General features: G+C 34.7%; 1 protein-coding gene across 1 annotated transcript in view; it reads left to right on the top strand.

Annotated features, from left to right (window-relative positions):
- DYNC2H1 (dynein cytoplasmic 2 heavy chain 1) overlaps window positions 1-20,892 on the top strand; it is a 157,511-nt gene that overhangs the window by 94,650 nt on the left and 41,969 nt on the right. The window contains exons 79-82 of the mRNA XM_018071346.3: window positions 798-953; window positions 2,899-2,974; window positions 4,437-4,648; window positions 6,485-6,589. Of these exons, the coding sequence (XP_017926835.2) occupies window positions 798-953; window positions 2,899-2,974; window positions 4,437-4,648; window positions 6,485-6,589 (549 nt within the window). The remainder of the gene's footprint in view (window positions 1-797; window positions 954-2,898; window positions 2,975-4,436; window positions 4,649-6,484; window positions 6,590-20,892) is intronic.

Below are 20,892 nucleotides of genomic sequence, written 5' to 3' on the forward strand. Positions count from 1 at the left end.
TTAACTGTTACCGATCAAGATGCAGATATGAAAAGAAAAAGTCAATTTACTACAGTATTTTGCAATTATTTTTCAGAAGTGTGCATAAGCAGCATATGGAACTATGTTAATCTTATGGAAACATTAACAACCATTTTTCAAAAGAAAGAACAAAGAACATTCTTAGAAATACGAAAGTGTAATTTAAATCTCTTTAAAATTTATGTTTACCTTCACACTTGGAAATAATTTGAAAATGGCTGAGTATCCAGTATTTTTTACTTTTAAGCACTGTAATTTCTGTTATTATATACACTTTAAATGCAGTTATTTCTAGTGGTTGTGAACATTACCTACCACTTAATCAGAGAACCAGCATTTTATCATTCATCTATACCATATCTGTATGCTAGTTAACAGAGTGAGGTGATGGCAAAAGGCAATTTGACACTCATCACAGAATTAATTGGTAGTTGAACTTTAAAATCAGAAGAAAAGTTGTATTTTTGAAAACAGTTGAATTTAGTTTACATATTTTGATAGAGTGTTATTTTTTTGCTAAGTTCTTTTAGTGTGGTACAGTCCTGTCAGTTGGTCCTGGTTACAATTTCCTTCAGTATGCTGATGTTATTTTCCGTATAGAATCATTCTATTATTAGGCCATTTACTACAAACAAATATTTTTCTTGTTAAATTTTATTCTATTAAACACTGTTTGTCATTTCTTTAAGTTACAAATTTTAGGTTAGAATTTAAGAAAATAGCACATAAAAATACCAGGTTTTCTGTCTAGAACAGTGTCTTTCCTTCTGATGCAGGCACCTCCAGGCCTCAAAAAGAACCTCTTGCGAACGTATGAATCTTGGACACCAGAGCAAATTAATAAGAAGGGAAATTTGTCTCGAGCACAGTCTCTCTTTTGTTTAGCATGGTTTCACGCTGTATGTCAAGAAAGAAGAAACTTTATCCCTCAGGTAATATTTTATTTGCTACCTTTTTAAAAATGTACCCCATTTATTAACTTCTGTACTTGGAAGTATTTTTCCTGTTGGGTCATGTTCAGAAATGAGAAAAATTTGGACACTTTTGGTGCCTACCTTCATTGTCTCTGAATTCATTGCAAAATAAGATCTTGGTAACCTCAATTCCTGTCTGTCTGAAAATTGTTCCTTCCTGCATGGGGTTATTTTGTGATTTGTGTACTAACTGATACTGATGAAGAAATGAAGTCACATGGAAAAGATTCTGTGAATCCTGTTTGCTTGGGACAGGAAAAAGTATTATGGAAACACACAACTGAATGGGAGATGAGAAAAGAGACACTTTGGTAGGAAGGAGGAGGTGACATTATCTACTCTTGCTATACACAAACCCTTCTCAGGGAGAAGGAAGAACAAGGGAAGGTATTAATTTCTTGTGAGGATTATAATGGTTTTCAGAGACTGTGATTTTTTTCCTTAGACAAATTATTGTTTAAAGTAAACATTTCTTTATGGCTGCAGATGCTTAAATTGAACAGACAAAAACCCCTCAACCAGCAAACTGCTGTATGTTTTGTTTATTTTATTCTATTTAGACTAGGGATGAAATTACCCTGTCATCTGAAGGATTTGGTCTGGCATAGCCTGGAACATTAGAGTTTTTTGCTGCTTTTGACTTTGTGATTTGTAAGGTTGTTTGCCTGTTGCAGTAGAAGGCTTTTGAATATGGTGTTAAAGAGTACAATAGGTGAAAATATTTAAAGTACTAAACCAACACATGAATTTTCCTTTGTCTTTGTTCAAATTCATATTCATTTAGCACCAGTTTTTCAAGTAACACAAGATAGGATTACTGCTTTCTCTTTAATTCTTCTGTAATTGCGTTTGTCTCATGTGCAAGCAGTGATAGTTTTTCTAACATTGATGGACTGCAGTCAATCTCAGGTAGAAGCTTTTGTATTTTGTAATGAATTTTGAGTTGTTTTGGGATCTGTAAAAAAACCCCAACATGAACACTGTTGAGCATCTTTCCAGTATATGACCTTCTGGGTGACTGGCTGATAGTTATTTGAGATCTGTGGAGCAGCCACAATCTTGACCTGAGACTGTATCCATCTCACTGAACGTGTGCAAAGTTGTCTGACGTGTTTGTACACTTCACGTCATGAGTCATATGCACATGTTGCTATGATATGATCCATATGCAAAGGTACAGCCATAAGAAGATACAACAACAGGACATATCTTTGAGATCTGTATTTCCTAAATTCTGTATCATATATCAATATTTATTTATACTTATCCATTTATAATGAAAGCTTTTTATGACAATTACATACACACTACACATTACTGGTACGTAAAGAGTAGTGCCACGAAGAACAGAAAGGAGGTACAAACTGCAAATGATTAAAATATGCATATGACAGTCAGCATTTTCACTGTAATAGTAGCAGTAATTGCTTTTCTCACAATTTTTTTAGTCAAAAATGAAGTGATGTGAATTAAGGAGTAAGACGATGAATGTATAGTAAAGACTCTGTTTGAAGAATCAGTCCTATTTATGAAAATCCTTTCTATATCCTGAAATACTGAAAGACCCTCAGAAATAAAATCATAATTCAATGAATGATCTAGTCACAGATGTCAGCAAATTTTAGTTGAAGTAAATAAAGTTAGGAAATAAAATAAACTTAAGTTTACATTCTTCATACTCGATGGATTTTGGTTTGTGTAAGTATGTAAAACTAAATGCAGTGGTAGAGCTAATGTTTAAAAATGAATGTTTCAAAAATTGCATTTTAGAGGGCACAGGTTGTTTCCTTTTCATTCAGTATTTAGTATTATACAGCATTCAGTAATCACATAATACTGGTATTTTACTTCATGATCATCATTGTGTGACTAATTAAATTCTTTGGGTTTCTTTTAATGATAGGGTTGGACCAAGTTTTATGAATTTTCTTTATCTGATCTCCGTGCTGGTTTTGACATTATTGACACACTTTTTGAGGGTAAGTCACGTCCTAAAGGAAGTCCCATTAGTAGGGATGTTGCATGGAGAGTTTTATCTTTCTACAGTGTTCAGATAAGAGTGGAGATGCTGCAGAGCTCATCAAAAGTGAGCAAAGCTAGAAACATCACAAATCCGTTTCTCGGTAAACCAATAGTTTCTTGGTGCCCAAGAAGTATTCTGCTCAGCTTCTTGAGTGCAGAGGAACAAATAGGAAATACAGGGCTGCCTGTAAGATGGAATCTTGCGTCTCCATTCCTTCCCAGTATGAACTCCCTGTATATCGAATAAATGAATCGAATATGAATGAATTCTTCATATTGAAACTCTATATTAGATGGAGCCCACTTTATTGTTCTATTAAGTAGTGTAGGAATTTCTTAATATTAGTTATTTTGGTAAAGGTAATTTTTTTTTTAAATCTTTGCATTTTGTTAATTTCAAGTAAAGGTAGGAACTGATATTTAGAGCTAATTTATGATCATTGACTTAAATGGGATTTATGGATTATTAATACTTCAGAAATTAGAGCTCAGTTACACAGACTTGAAACATACAGAGGTGTAAAGAGATTGAATCATTAACTAATCAATAATCATTAATCTAATCAACATTATTGCTTTTCTTATGAAAGAATGATTGAAGTGTTAGGAAACAACATTTACCACCAATAAACCCCCTCTTCAAGTAATTGCCACTTCCTTTTTTCAAGGGACTTTAATAAGTACCTTTCTAATCAAGCTTTTACCTTCATATGAAAGCAATAGGATATAAGTAGATCATTGTGCCATGCAGTTATTTTGGACAACTGTGACAGAATGAAGGAAAAATAAGATATTTTGAACTTGTGGGTTATAGCTAAGCCAGAATAATCTATTGCAACATCAATCTGGTCAGGAAATTACGAGTAACATGCTTAACTTTATGTGTTATGTTGTGTGATTTATAATTTGCAAAGTATCTAGCCTGGACCTTTTTGTGTTTGAAAGATGACGTTTTGAGTAATCTTATCTATTTTGAGCATGGTCTGCTTTTGATTTAATCAGTTAGTTTATTTTATGAGATCAGATGGTACCATCATACAAAATGGTGTATAAATTTTTATTTATGACAAAGGAGCACGTAATTAAAGTTTTAATAGCATAATTTCTGAAATGCATGTAACTAATGAATATAACCAATTGGTTCAAAAAGCACTTCAAGACTTAAGTTATATTTCTAATAATTCATTTTGAAATACAGTAAGTGTTCACTTTATCAATGACAGATATTTGCAAACTCATCCAACTTTCTGCAACTTTTACTATTTTATAATATAGAAGAAAAATAATTTGAAATTAATTATTTGATGTGTTCATGTCTCTTTTATTTTGCTAAAGAACTACAGTGACAAGAAGAAATGCTTATAATGTGATGCTATCCAGTGTTATAAAACTAATAATAATTAATTAATTAATTGATAGGTTTCAAAGATTTCCAGTGGGAATTTGTTCATGGCTTGTTTGAAAATGCAATCTATGGAGGCCGTGTAGATAATTACTTCGATATGAGGGTTCTTCGGTCCTACTTGAAGCAACTTTTCAATTCACGAGTCATTGGCAGTTTAAATGCTAGAGGCAAGAAGATGACTAGTTTCCCATGTTCAATCTCTCTACCAAATTCCTGCAGTATTTTGGTAGGTATCCATCTTCTCTCACCTAGTAAATAATTTATTTTCAGGAATTATTCTTGAAATACTTCCACAAAGTAAACCAGAGTTACAATCCAAAGGATACCTCTATTTCTTCAGGACTTCTTTTGTGTGGAGCACTAACCCTTAAGTGCTCATTCAATGTTCTTTTTTATGGTATGTGATTGGACCGTGGTGCAGAGCAGCATAGCTATGAAGAATTGAGTATAAAAGAAATTGGGTCAATTTATGAAAAAGGATATAATTACATTTTTATTTAATTAGTATATTAACAGTAGTTTTGTAAAGACTGCCAAACATTCCTACAACTTCTGGATGAAATAGGAAAATCTAAATATATCTTCATATTTCCAAAATATATCAATATTCTGACATAATCTACTGACATGCCGTGGAGGGTATATGACATTTTATTTGGTGATAAATATGGATTCTGATTCTTCTTTAGTATTCCTTTAGCATAAATGAGAGGGAATTCCTCAGTCTAAAGAAATGAACTCTCCCTATGCTTTCATATACTATTATTGTTACTACTATGATTAAGATTCATTTGCATTTTAATTTAGGACTCAATCATAGACCTCTAATATGAGTTGATGTAAACAGAATTATCCCAGTTAAAGTAAATTGCTGTCATTGACATTCTCTACCTGGCTTCTGACTGTTTTGGTTTGGGGCTTGGTTTTTTTTTTTTTTTTGTGTTGGTTTTGTTTTTTGTTTTTTTTTAATCTAATATGACCAATATTTTTTATTTTCTATAGATATGCTGAGTTAATATCATAAAGAGGGAAGGAATAAACAAACCAAACTAGTCTCTCTTCATGTAGATAATATGGTCAAGTAGATGAATCTTTTTTCTACCTTACACTGCATTTAATATCTCTTGATTTCTTATATGATTATTTATGTAAGAATTTATAGTTCTGTATCTTCAGTAATTTTCTGCAAGCAGTTTTGATTAGTAGAACATAACTAAAAAAAAAAGCTAAGTTTGTTTCCTTAAATTATTTGCAATGATATATCTTACTAAATTAGTGTTCCCTCAGTGTTTGGTGTAGAGGTCTGCTCCTGTTGTTACTTCTGAAGTGAGATTCCATGTTAAAGTGTGTCTATCTAGCACATGCTCCTGCAAGCAAAGACAGAATGCACATGACACAATGCAAGAGGATGCAGCCAGACTTTCAAATAGTAAATATTTTTGCCTTTAAATCACAATAAAAGAGATGTCCAGCACTATTAGTCTACCTTAGGCTGAAAAGCCTCTTTCTGTTTTGTGCAAGAGGGCATCTCTAGTGACTCTTACTTTATAATCACTATTGATGCTATTCTGCATCTCCATATTATGCAAGCCTATTTTTATGGAAATTATTTTACTTTCTTTGAGTGATAATATCTTCATAGATTTAAATAGAAGTGAATGCTCTTAATTTTATAAATATGTATTATACTTTTCTTAGAATTCCAGATGGGGATTTTTTTTTTTATTTTGTCATTAATCTTACTTTTAAGTTTTTCAACAGAAGTATTGTAACTACTTTTCAAGGACAGTCTTGGCATATTTTTCTTTTCAGTTAATACCGTCACTGTAATCAGAACTGCTTTTTGCTCTTTTAGAGTGGAAATGCTGTATAAGAGTTTTTGATAAATAAAATGAAGAAATCTGTAAATAAGATTACCAACATATCTCGTGTCTTATATATTTATTTTAATCTTTGTGTTATGCAGTGCACCTAATGAAATGTTTTTCAGCATACAGTGCTAATTTTCATGAGCTGAATAAAAAGTTCCCCTAGTTATGTCTATTCTTTTCTTCTAATGCAGGATTATCGCAATATTATTGAAAGCCTTCCAGAAGATGATAAACCTGACTTTTTTGGCTTGCCAGCTAATATTGCTCGTTCATCACAGCGCATGATCAGTTCCCAGGTAAAATTAGCATTTTTCATTGCCCTCTAAATATTTTCTGCAGCTAGTATCAGCTCAAGAACCCAACCACCTGTTCATAAATGTGCTTCCATAAGAAAGTTGGAGTAAATGGATGGGGTTTTTTTGATATATTGACATTTATCTGTAGAATATTTTAATATAGTAACAGTTAATCTTTAGTTACAAGAATGAATCTAGAACTTAAATAAACAAATAGTTATTAAGAAAGTTTCCAATAATACAATTCAGTTCACACTGAAGAGTGACACGATAGTTTTACACATTAAATAGGGGTAATATTTATGCTTTTTCTGAAAGAGAAATTCTGAAGAATTCTTTCAGTAGTCAAAAAATTCCATCTTTACAATTAGGAATATGATTTTCTTTAAAAAAGTTGTTCTCACTGGAGAATAGCTACTTAAGCATGTCATAAGGAAATTCTCAACATAATGAAAAGGAAGTTTGAGGGTGTTTGATGGTAATAATTTAAAAATTCACTGATTTTAAATATTTCCATTATTGATTTAACTGTAACATATGGCAGATGGCTATATCATAGTAAAGAGTTCTCAGCTGTCATTTAATTTCAGTCTAGTCCAGATTTGAGTATATATTTAGTACATGAGAATGCACTAATCTTAGTGCTGGAATAATAGGCAATGATTAAAGATTTTTCACCTCTTTGTTTTAGAGTTCTATGTAGAAACTGCATCTTGGGTGAGTGACATGGATCAACATTATCCTGGGTACTAATAAGGAAACAGCTGGGGCAGCTTTTCTTCTCACCCTTTGGGAAACCCAAAAATACTGACTGTCCCTTATTCTTGTCATAATTTCTGTTTTGTCAGTCTAAGAAAGAAAAAGATGGAGTGATTTGAATTCCATATGTCTTTATCATCAATACAGTTCTTGATTCGTTGGACAAAGCTTTTTGTTGCTAGTATTGCATCACTTCTCTTAGGTGTCAATGCAGTTGCCTAAAGATTGGTATCTCGCATAATCTGGATACGCTCTAGTGTATTTAAGACATCTACGAGGAACTACCAAATACAACACAGGATCCAAATGAATACATGTTCTACTGGGCCAGTGACTGGAATTCAGGACAAAATGGCACTAGAAACCAGTGTTTGAGCAACTTGATTCCCACTGCTTGTGCACTTAGATCCAGTAAAGCATGGATCTGGAGATCCTTAAATTCTTTGTTTTATATTTTTCTTTCATTGCCTCAGTGAAGTCTAGATGAGAGCACATGATTACTGTATTAGTGCAGTACCAGTCTTTTAATTATTCATTAGCATAGTTTGTTTGACTGGTAATAAATTAGTTGTGTCAAATAACATGAAATTTGATTGAATTGAGACTCTTACATCAGAGCTGTGAAGTGAACTGGTCTGTAATTCGTGGCTCTCTTTAATTTTCTGTACAGCCCTAGCATGCTGTCTTAAGTAAGGATAAGTTATAGGGGGGAAAATTTAATCATAGAATACCAGGTTGGAAGAGATCTCAAGGATCATCTAGTCCAACCTTTCTTGGCAAAATCAATTGGAATTTCCCTATAATTGGAATTTCCTATAATTTCAAGACTTAGAATAACAGTTTTTAAAAAAAGTATCAAATTGTTTGCTCACACTCACCTAAAAAGGGGCTCCAAGCAGAAATTTCTTATTGGTATAAGACCTTTGATCTATTAAAAAAAATAAAATTGCCTTTGAGTATTGCATTTGTACTATCAAATACAGTACTGGTAAATTTGTTTAAATATATTTGTTTACTTAAATTCATAGCTGTATTGTCAAACTATAGGGTAATAGGGTAATAGGCTGAACTCAAGAATGTATCTCTTACAAAGCTAAAAATGCACTAAGATTCAACGTAGCTCTATTTGGTGTTGCCGTAAAGTCATTTATATAAACAACAATTTAAATGCTTTTGTTTCTGTCAGTTACACTGTCCACTGCTGATTATTTTATTTATTTCAGCTATGCTTACTTGTTAAAAGCTGCAGCTGTTAAAAAATGCTAGTATTTGAAAATAAATCCATAGTTAACCTCCACAAAATCAGAACAGATTCAGAGTTCCTGTGTGAAGGGAAATAGGTAAGGAGCGTATGTACATGCAAACTCACTCTCTGCTGGTCTGTCACAGCATTGATTATAAGCTATAAATTATGGATTATAATCTTCAAAATGTGAGACTTGTAGTTGCAATCTTATGAGATGATTTTTTTGTCATGTGAGAGATTTTGTCATCCTTCCAATAATAGTTTGTGGTACTTACTTTAAGTCCTAGGCAATGTAAGTAACAGAAATGTGAGATTTCCTTTAAATTGTGCTTCTGCCTAACTGTGAATCCTACTCCCATTCCATTTCTGGCAGTTTGGCAGCTGTCTTAGATCCACAGGTGATCCCATGGTTCACAATCTGAAATTGAGTGATTGCTTTCTAACAGGAGTGTTTATCAGAAATCCATTGCAAAGCTAAAGCAGAGAGAAGGGGAATGAGTAAGGTGGTGAGAAATGAATTGCTACCAGCTCAACAGCCATGTCTCTAGCACCAGAAAGGTGAAATGTAATACTGTGTCCACTACTTCACTGATTTTGTAGACTTTCTCTGAATATTATTTATTTTTCATGCCTAGGAGTGATAGTTTGTATTACTGCAGCAACACACTTTACTATAGTAGAAATTTACTGTAGCACAGCGCAGTATTTTGCAGTCATGCAGACATCTTTTCTGTAAGCTACTGCATTGCTAATGTTCAGGTAAACCTAAAACAGCAATGAAAAGATAGGGACTTTTTTCAGAAATTTTTCAAATATTGATGAAATTCACAGCTTCTTACAAGCAGAGAACTTCTCTAATTGAAGAGCTGAATATCGCTAGCAATTTTATTTTAATACTGCTAATTACTAATTGAATTGTGTAGAAATTATGTCTTACAATGTTCTGTAGTGTAATTCAGAGAGTATTAATATTTAATCTGTACTGGTGAAAGCCATTTTGTTTTTAAGAAAATATTTTATGTAAAAAAACATGATCTTTTCAGAAACATGACTTACATTTTTTTCTGAAGTTTGTCCTTAGTTGCTCTATGTAGGTAGGGCTAAGTAAATTTTTAAAACCTGGATTTCTAGAGTTCACTGTGTCTCTTTGGTTCTACCTCACCTAATGTTACAGCAAAGCTTTGACACAACATCTCTTAGATAGAGTATGGTCATGAATAATCTCCCATCTCTTGCTATGTTCTCTTTGCAGAACAGTATGACTGGCATTCAGGTGGTTCAGTCTCCCAGTCTAAGCTATAACCAATGATTAGAGCAATCAGAGTATGTGGAGCTTTGCTTTATGTTTCCTGTGCAGCGAGAAGTCTCTTCTAAGTTAGATATCTCTCCAGTCACCTTCTTGCAAAACGAGCTTTTGGTACCAGTGTACTTGTTTCTTATTCTTGGATCCATAGTTCTGTTCTTTTATGAATTCCTATGAACCAACTTCATCCTTTATTATAATTTTAATAGAACCATACATAAGGTGTCTTCATCAAAATAAAATTTATCATATGTGATAAATGGAATTTTTACAGACTGAAACAGACAGGCTTGCATATGTATTTTTACACCTTAGGAAAGCAATAAGAACTATCCTGTTCTGTGAAGGATTTACCATACCTAATACAACTGATATGACTTATTGCCAGTAACCACCCTAGGAAGATGAAATGAAAATGCAGAGCCACTGTTTTGTCTCCCTCCCTTCTTTGCACAGCAGACATAGTCATTGCAGGCACTCTTTAGGTATTGTAACATTTAAAGCCTTCTGTGTTGTGTGATTCTAACAAATCCTGCTGAATGACTGTGCCTGCGAGTGACTGCTGTAAGTAGTAGCTATGTATGATCAGTTGACTGGTTAATCTAAACATTCTCCAATAATATGGTAAATAATTTTGAGAAAAAAAGCCATTTGGTAACTGGCAAGTTATGCAAGATTCTTCAAATATGACTGCCAGTGATGACTATGGCTAGCACTTAGTTTACTTAATGCTAATTTCTATATAGAATATTGTGTTTAGTAATATCAATAATATCTTGTCTTAGGAATTCAGCATTCTTTTACACATACAGATTCATAGTGCTTCACAGAGAGTATCATGAGACAGGTGAGTCTCAGTAAGGTTGAAGAATAGGTTGGTTTTGATATTTTTATAGATGAATGAGTATGCTCTCTGACACAGGGGAAGAGGAGGAAGGAGGGGCAGAGATAACATGTGATGAACTGACCAGAGCCCCTGTTCCCTGTTCCCCTGCACCACTTGGGTTGGAGGATGTAGAGATTCTGGAGTGAAGTTGAGCCCAGGAAGAAATGAGAGATGGCGGGAAGGTGTTTGAAGATTTGGTTTTATTTCTCATTATCCTATGCTGATTTGATTAGCAATAAATTAAATTCATTTCCCCAGGTCAGGTCTGTTTTACCCATGACAGTAACTGGTGAGTGATTTCTCCCTGTCTTAGCTCGATCCACAAGCCTTTCCTTATATTTTCTCTCCCCTATTCAGCTGAGAAGGGGCGTGATAGAGCAGCTTTGATGGGCACCTGACAACCAGCCAAGATCAACCCAGTACATCCTCAAAGTGCTTAAGGACATCAAAAATGTAAAATAATCCTTTGAACCTCAGACTGTTGAAGAGTTCACAGATGGTAGCTTCTTACCAATTTTTCAATGAAATACTATAAAATTATTTAATTGTAGATTTTATGTACAAATTAAAATGTTGAGCTCTGAGTGGGTTCCAGTTCACTTCAACTGAAGTTGCTGGAAGTACTTCTCCTCCTATATGTTGTTCTTTGAAATTTTATTTGCTTTTCAGCCATGCCAGTGATACTCTGCAGCTTAGGCAATTCAGATTTTGCAACAAAATTACTGTTTTTAAGAACCTATTTCATACTAATTTTATCATCTCAAATAGAATCCAAATCTGACTAGCATTTTCTGTGACAGGGTAAAGGATATGAGGTAATTTAATTTTCCCAGATATGTTTCTCTGAAACCCAACTGCATGCTTGTCTTTGCCTGTTTTGTCTCAAATGAGTGATGGGAATCACTCTCACTTCTCCCAGTTGGCAACACCATTATTTTTATTATCTGAAAGTAGTTTCTTGAGATACTTCTTTTTCTGTTAATCCTTAATATTTATCTCAGCTCTTTTAATAATAATAATAATAATAGATTCTACTTTTCTGTCCCATCTAACTAATCTCTTTGTGAAGTCCATCTGCTATTCATGAAAGCACCCTAAAGAGTCGAAACAATTCCTGTAACTTCATTGTGCTTCTTTGTATTGTTAACAAGAGAACTGACTTGCTATTTGACATATTTGAAGAAATACCTTTCTCATCATGTTATACTCTAGGTGCTTTTTTCCAACCCTCTGTCCCACCATTTCTCTTTGGACTTTGGTCATCACTGCCTGATAAACCTAGTTTAAGGCTTTGCTGGCTAGCAGCAAACCTGTTGACAGATACTCTTGTTACATTTTGTCATGTGGATTCTGTCTGCCCCTGCCTGTCAATCTCTCTCAAACAAGGTGTCATAACCATAAGATACAAAGTAATGTCTGTGACATCCCAACTTGGAAGCCATGTTAACATTCACCCATTCCTGTCCCATTCCCTTCACTAGCAGCTTTGCCAAAGAACACCACCTGGGCCCCCGTGTCCATGGGCATCTGCCACTTTCTTTGGATGGCACTGGTTCTGATCCATGAGACAGGCTCAGAAAGCCCACATGCCGAAGAACTTTTCCCTCCTCACGTGTTTCTACTCATTCTGCAGTTGCACATTTGCAGATGGAGAAGGAGCCTTTTCTTCTTGCTGGAAGTCACAAACTTTCCCTTTTATTTACCAGTATGGATCTATTTTTTTGGATTGTCACTACAGGTTGGCAGCTAAACTAATATAACAGAAAAAATATTTTCTATACTAAGGGTGATAGTTATCTAAGAAAGCTTTATTTTTCTCAGAGTTAGGTGCCTAATCTAATGGTTATCTAGGCTCCCTGTATGTTATAGTCCATCTCCAAAATATCAGATTCATACCTGCTGTAGAATGAATTATTTAGGTGTGTGAAATTCTGTTTCCTTCACTAATATTATCTTGTTAGTGTTTTAGTATTTCTTAAAATACCTTCTGTGTTAATACCAAATACTTTATTTAGATGTTATTCTAACATTTCCCAACAAGTCAATGGTATTTAAAAAATAGATTTTGTGAAATTAAAGTTTATCTTTGAAATACACAGAGAGGTTCTGTCAGATTCGTAGTTCAACTCTTAAAGGGTATTTTCTTTAAACCCTATTAGAAAAGACTTGTGATGTACTTATTGATTCAAGCTACTTCAAATTCCACTGATCAATACTGGAATAATTTCATAGGAGTTTGTTTTTCTTTTAAGTGTTTAGGTACTGTGATAGAAAAATATGATAAGCCCAATTCAAAGCCAATTGAAGTTAAAAAAAAAGAAACCCCTCTGCAGTACTTCTAATCTAGCTTCAATCATTCATATTATCCACTTCATCTTAGCTAGTTATCCATTTTTTTTGTTACTAAAGTAAGACAAGCAGCTACAGGGAATAATTTGTGCCATTCTTATATAGGCATCTAAAAGGAGTGAATCACCTTTTGGAATTAGCTATTTCTTACTATTGAACTTTGGATCAAGCTTTGTAGTAATATCAACAGCATTTCTAAAAATTGTATAGTGAACATTTTAATGAGCATTTAAAAGATTAAAGAAAACTGCCGTAACTACCAAGCTGTTGGTTATCCAGAAAACAGGAGGGGTTCTTTTCTACTGGAGACTGGACTATTTAAAAAATTGGATTTTTATTGGGATAGGATTTAGAAAATAGTAGGTTTTCCCATTTCTACATGAGTATTGTAACAATCTAAATATAGTTGTCACACTTGCATTTTATATTTAAATATTCAGTTTAAAGAAGAGTTCAGGAGGAAGAAGTGAAAATTCAAACATCTTTAAGCATGCAGGTTATAGTACCTGTCTCAAAGAAAAAAAATGAATTTTATTAATTAGTAGACAGATTTTTTTGTTTGTTTTGTGTTCCAGGGCAGCTAAAGACCAACACATTTCAAATTTCATTTTTTTTGTTATAGTTTTATTTTATTCCACTACTAAAGCCATGTGAATGGTTCAGCTAATTGTTCATCCTTAGGCAAGGCTATAATTCACATTAATGGAAAAGTGTAGGCTTGTGAGACTGATCTGTTACTTACCCCATGTTTACCAATGTGCACATCCACATAACTGATAAGATATTAAACAGAATTGGCCCCAATACGGAGCCTTGGGAGCTCCGCTGGTGACTAGCTGACAGCTGGATTGAACTGTGTGTTAATGTTATGAGTATGTTCGTGTTGTCTAGGTGATCTGTTTCTCTCCCAGTATTATCTGCTCCTTTGCTTCCTAAACCTTGAACAGAGGCTACTGAATACTTCAAGTTTTATTTACCATGCCTCACTTATGTTCTTTTACATTCAGAAAATGCCCCATGTTTTCTTTGAACTTTTTCATATGTGTTGGAACCCATGTTACCCTTAATGTTCCGTGCTGGTCTTATCTCCAGTTGGCCTAGGCTTTTCTAATTTCATTGTGAATTGCCCAAGCAGTTCTTTCTCTGTCCTTGATTTTGCTTCTTGTATGTTCCCTTTTTTTTTCTTTTTTTTTCTCTGTCTTTCAATTCAAGACACTCCATGCTTACCCAAACAATCATTCTGCTAAAAATGCTGGTCTTTCTGAAAACTGAGGTGATTAGTTCTGAAACTCACTCAAAAGTAATCCTTTATTCCCCCTTTTAATCAAACAAAATTAATGTGCTGTCCACTATATAATAGTCTCAAATTTTCCCTCTCCCTTATACTCAGTAAACCAGTGTCTGCTTTCCTAAAGTCCAAAACTGTAACTCTGCAGTTTACCTCATGGCTATCTGCAGCATATGTATAAATAAGTTCTACCTAAATTTGCAATGTTGGCTGTTAATGAGCAGTTCAGAAATTTCCTTCAGTGTAGTCATCATTAATAATGCAGCTTTTTCATATACATTTTGAAACATAAAGATACACAGTTGAAAATAATGGTATTAAAAGGGTTTCTGTGACTAAAAGGTAACTTAAATTGACTTAAAATTTTGTAAGCTATCAGATCTGACATGAATTTTATTCAAGCTTTCAATATATAAATCCTGTGAAAAATTTGTTGATGTAGTTCTTTGTTGAAGTATAAAGCTTGTATGTTTTATTTCTCACACAGTAAAAATCTCGTCTTGTAGATCACCGCTATAGATTTCAATTTGTTTCCAGAACTACAATGCAAAGTGTTATAGAGAGTGTTTAAAAATGTGTAAAAATGATCTGTACCCATATTCATACTTATTTTTGTGTGGGAGGAGTGACTGATATCTCAAAGTGCTGTGATGCCATTCAGTGAGACCTTTACAGGTTGGAGAGTTTCAGTTCAACAAAGGCAAATGCAGGGTCCTGCACATGGGGAGGAATAACCTCATGACTCAGTATGGTCTGGAGGCTGACCTCCTGAAAAGCAGCTCTGTGGAGAAGGACTTGGGGGCCTGGTGGACAACAAGCTGTCCATGAGCCAGCAGTGTGACCTCGTGGGTGAGAAGGCCAATGGTATCCAGGGGTGCATTAGGAAGAGCACTGCCAGCAGGGGGAGGGGGAGGTGATCCTGCCCTTCTACTCTGTCCTGATGAGGCCACGTGTGGAGTCCTGTGTGCGATTCTAGGCTCCCCAGTTCGAGAAAGATGAGGAACTACTGGAAAGTGTCAAGTGGAGGACTAAGAAGATGATTAGGGGACTGGAGCATCCCTCTTATGAGGAAAGGCGGTGAGACCTGGGCATGCTTAGCCTGGAGAAAGGACAACTGAGAGGGATTTTATCAATGCTTACAGATACCTTAAGGACAAGTGTCAAGAGGGTGGGTCCAGACTCTCTTTGGTGGTGCCCAGCGACAGGACAAGGGGCAACAGGCACAAACTGAATCCCAGGAAGTTCCATCTGAATATCATGAAAAACTTCCTAACTGTAAGGGTGACAGAGCACTGGAACTGGCTGTCCAGTGAGGTTGTGGTTGAATATCACCTGGCCTGGAGGTGATCCTGTGCAGCCTGCTCTGGGTGAATTTGCTTTGGTGGGGATATTGCACTAGATGATTTCTAGAGGTCCCTTTCAACCACAACTGTTCTGTGATTCTGTGATTCTGTGATTCATGTATTCATACCCTGGCATTTCATACTCATCATGAATGGCAGCTGAATCATTTGAAAACTTAAGTTTGTTCTAGCAGAAACTCAGTGCAGAGAAATAATATTCACACATTATATCAGGATGAGTTAAGAAAATTGTGGTATCTGAACAATGTCAGGTTTACAAAATCAGGCAAAAAGTGTGTTGTCCAATTAAAACTGCTGTTTCTTCCTAAAACTGTGGTCAGATGTATGGTTCTAGTACAGTTCCAGTGCTCGTTTTTACCTTACTACTGACAGGAGCAGGTAGAGAAAGTGTAGAGGGGAAAGTGTACAAGGACACCCCTAACTCTTAAATTGCTGGATCATGCTTGAGACTGTACACCAAGTCTCAATGACTGTTACTACCCAAGTCAGATAAAGAAAAGTTAGGGTGAGTATATCCACCAGAACCTACATCTTACTGCAGTATTTCTACTGTGTATAGAATAAGAGGGCTGTGGTATGTGGTTATTTTTCAGGGTGCAACTGTAATATAATGATAGCTGCAGCATCTTGTGTGCTTGTCAGACTAAAATTTTCTCTTTCAAAATCTATCTCAACACAACTTGGAACACAAATTTTATATTTACTGCTCGTCCATAATTCTAGTCATACCACATGGAGTAATATGAGTATAATTATTGAAAAGTATGCAATGTATGTTATTCTTTAACTTCTTATGTTCCTCTGACATCTATAGAAATAAATCTATTTTCTTAAAATAATTTAGCATTTATATAACCCTTGTATCAGCTGTCCAGAGCATATAGTTACTGACATTTACTAAGTGCATGCCACATCACAAATACATGACTAACAGTTTCTAGCAGAAGTTGGTGAGTAATGGCAGCCTGTATTTATTACCCTGCAATTGAGAGATCTGAGTACTTAAGAAGAATTTTTAAAATATGGGGAGTATTTTGTATACACCCGTGGTGATGCGTGAAAAAAATGTACTGTGCCATTCATGGAGTGGAAGTCACAGAATTGTGCTCTAGTGAAAACCACATCTTTACCAATGCAGTGAATCAATGCAGTGATTCAAGTAGCCTTATTAATTCCCACAGGATTCGTACTATGTATATGAGAATATATTGGTGCTCTGCATATGAGAAGTTTTTTCTAAGAACAGGCTGCAATCTTCCAGTCTTCTTAAATTTTATCAGGATGTAATTGGTTAAGGTCAACTACCTGTTTTGCCTTCCTCTTAGCATCATAGTCTTCAGGTAATGTGTATCCTGTGAATCTGTAGGAAGTAAAACTCATAGTTATTTTTTTGAAGAAGGTTCAACTGGAATACTGGCTATGACAGCACTGGCCTCATGCTGTCTATCTGCAGTAGGCTGCTGATCTTCTTCCTCCTCGGAACCCCTACTCTAGGGAGAATCTTCCTGTTGTCAGATGTATATGATGTATGATCCTCTTCTGTATAAAGGAAGATACAGCTAGTGTCAACATCTTCCCCTCATTTGCTTAGTGTTTTGATTGAGAAGGCATTTATCTCTGTATAGAGTCCAATCCTGTTTCAGATCCTTACTGAGTGAAAGCGCAGCTTTGAGGTGGCCTTGAAGGAACAACAAAAGAGCAAGTGTAGACCTATACTGTCTCTTACTCATCCACATGCAGTAGGAATGATTTGCTTATGAGTGCCATTAAAGTGCTTTTGTCCCAACAGCATCCATGGATCCTGTTCTTGCAGAGAGGGTAAGGGACACAGAGAGACTGAAAGTCAGAAGTTTCATTGGCATCTCGATCTTAGGCTACTTTAACAGCTATGTGGGAACTGCAGCCAAACTGAGAAACAGTATGGAAGCATGTAGTTCTGACAGGAGGCAAGGAGGCATGTCAGAAAGAAATCTGTTCCCTCTTTATGACACAATGAAGACATAGTTGTAGTGCACTGAGTTAGTATTTTAACAATATTTACCCGAGTAATTAAGTTATAGCTTCATATTTTAGTTTGAGCTGTAAAGTCTTATAAAACCAGAAATATCTCCTTGAACGGTTTTGTAAAGGGATATATTGTCATTCAGAGAAATGAACCATAAAAGTGGTTTCTGTGCTAAGACTACATCCTTCTAAAACTGGTAGATGGCAGTAGAGTATCTGCTTTGACATCTTTAGATTTACTTAGGCGTTTGCTAGATTTTAGTACAATAAAAATCTATTTTATCTGTTCTGTAGTCTTGAAAAAAATACCAGTTACCTGACTAGCAAATCTTTTTAGCTTTGTGTTCTTAGAAGAGTAATCATATTTAGTTCAGAAATTATTGATTTGAGGTGTTTTGGTGTTTATTTTCATTCACTGACATAGAATTTCGCAATATATTTTTGACTGTATGACTTTTCTCTGAAATTGTAATACTTTGTGTAAAATTTGATTTTGTCGCATGATTTGTAGGGCATATTGCTTCTGAAATGAATACAAAACTTAACTATATCTTATACAGATATAAGCCCGTGTTTATTGTGTTTGTGAAGTAGCAGTTTTGCAGTAGCTATGAATGACTGAAGGCAAGACTTTTTCCTCATCTTGTACATGAGTAAAGAACAGAAATAGATTTTGTCTTCCTAGAAATCTGTATTATCTAAATTCCAGAGAAGGAAGTTAAAATCATGGCATTTTCTCATTTTTATTTGTTCCATTAATTTTTATTTTAATTTTCAGGTCAAACATGACTTTCTAGTAGTTCCATATGAAGCTACATGGGATCATTGATCATTGTCTTTATAGCTTTCAGTTCTCTTTAATCTCTTTCATAATTTTTCTAAATGCATGTGCTGTTTACTGTAATGTGTTGGTCAATATCATAGCATATGTCCACAGAAAACACAGAAGTATGCAATAGATAAAAAAGCTGAGATGTACAACTAACTTAATAACTAGGTAAATAAATATTGACATTTTAAGTTTGACCGCCCCACCTTTATTAATATATGCAATTTGTATTTTTCTGCACTGACAACTCAAAAAACATGCAGTGTTTGAATTTTCCACAAAGAAAGCAGTTCCTCTATGCTGTTCATAGGTATTAGATGCACTATTCACAAATAAATTGTTCTATTGAATTTTTTTATATAAATACTGTTATGATTAGTTAACCTTATTTAAAACAGACAACTTCTACAGAGAATTGTGGTTCTGAATAATCTTCTCACCCCTCTTTAAACAGACATTATCGGTGATTGATTTTATATTTTGATTACCTTTCTTTCTATCCCTTTCATATTTTTTATGATGGTACTGTTTTCTTGCATTATGGTAGGTTTTTACACTTTTATAATTATTCAGAATATTTAGATGTGTATTTGGTCTGGACTAGCACATCATGTAAGTGCTTTTAGTTTATAATATATTAAAAGAATATGTTGCAATAACAAAGGAGAGCATTCAAAGGCTAGGTATTGAGTACCCTGTATTATACACCTATGATTAAATTTTCAGTTTACTTAGTACTGTAAGTACATACCTGGTTAGAGTGCAAAGGCTATGATTCAACAGACCTAGATGTGTGCATCTGTGATAGCCACTTATAGTCTCTCTTTGTGGTCATGGAAGCATTGTATTTAAGGCAAGCTTAATCTAGAATAAGTATTTGAAGTTGATTATAGGTTGACTTGATGGTAATGTATATATAGTACAGTGAGAGGAGCTGAATTCTTCTTAAGCTTTGTAGTTAGCTCTCAAGGAAATTAAATTAAAATCCTCATTATAATTTCCACAACATAGACCTGAGGTACCTATGTAAGAAACTTAGTTTTCCTATGTGCTCAATACGAGGGTCTTCCAAATGACAAGTTAACCCACTTACATAGGAGACTAAGGTGGTAATATTTGTAATTTGTGTAAGTTTTAAGTAAGCTTTGAGTTCCTAAGGGTAGGTGGGGTGAATTTGTGCTTGTCTGATGTGACTGTGTGCCCTCTCTCAACTCAAGAATTATTTTGTCTTCTTAAATACACATTCCTAATCATATTTCCTTTGTCATCTGAATGAAGGTCTCCTTATAGGTACTCATCCAGTGTTTTCATTCCTGTCCTGTTGCCTTATAGAGCCATTTCTGTTTCTCATAAGGCCCTCAGGAATGTATTCCTGATACTCCTCTTTCTTTTAAATCCAATTTTCCTTCATTCAACTCCAAACTTGTTTCTCTTGCCTGGAGGTGAAAACAGTTGTGTGGAGCAACCGCAAACATACCACCATACCTTGGACACTTCTGTGATACACCTGGTAATTCTTATAGGGATAGATATCCCACTCCTGGTTTTATTTAGGTCCTTCCCAATCTTAAAACATTCTTTGTCCCGACCCATGCATGTGACTCTCTTGTTTTTACGGGACATAAACTGAAACAAGAAAGGTACAGATTGGGTATTAAGGGAAACCTTTTCAGCACTATGGCAGTAAAGCAGTGGAACAGGTCATCCAGGGAGGTTGTTCAGTCTCCGGACTTTAGACTTTTCCAAGACCAGGACAGATAAAGTCCTGAGCAACCTGATCTGACCTCAGAACTCATCATACTTCAAGCAGGAGGTTAGACCCTCTTCCGGGGTTCTTTCCAATCTGAATTGTTTTATGATCCTATTAAAAAAAAAAAATCCTCTTTCATTTGCATAGCATTCAGAAAGAGACTGATTTGAGAGTACTGAGTAAACATTTTCTCAGGCTTTAGCTGACTTGAAGTAGCACAGACTGGCCAATACAATATTGGGTTTTGTGAGAATTAAATACTTAATCAATTCAAGTTCTAAAATCAAACTTTTAACCATAGATAGGCATTAATATGAATTACTATTTTACAATCTCTAATTCTTCCCTAAATTTGAACTGATTTCATGGATGTAAAAAATGGTGCACAAAAAAAGTGTCCATCAAAGTTTCAGTCCCTTAGCAAAAGTTTGGGGTGCTGAAGCAGTTTAAAGGTGAGGTGAATCTGAGTATTTTGACACAAATCAAATGTATTTTCATCTGTTTCTTGAAGGTGAATGACTGCTC

Source organism: Manacus vitellinus, unplaced genomic scaffold, assembly GCF_001715985.3.
Source record: "Manacus vitellinus isolate BGI_N305 unplaced genomic scaffold, ASM171598v3 scaffold_2_pilon, whole genome shotgun sequence".
NCBI lineage: Eukaryota > Metazoa > Chordata > Aves > Passeriformes > Pipridae > Manacus > Manacus vitellinus.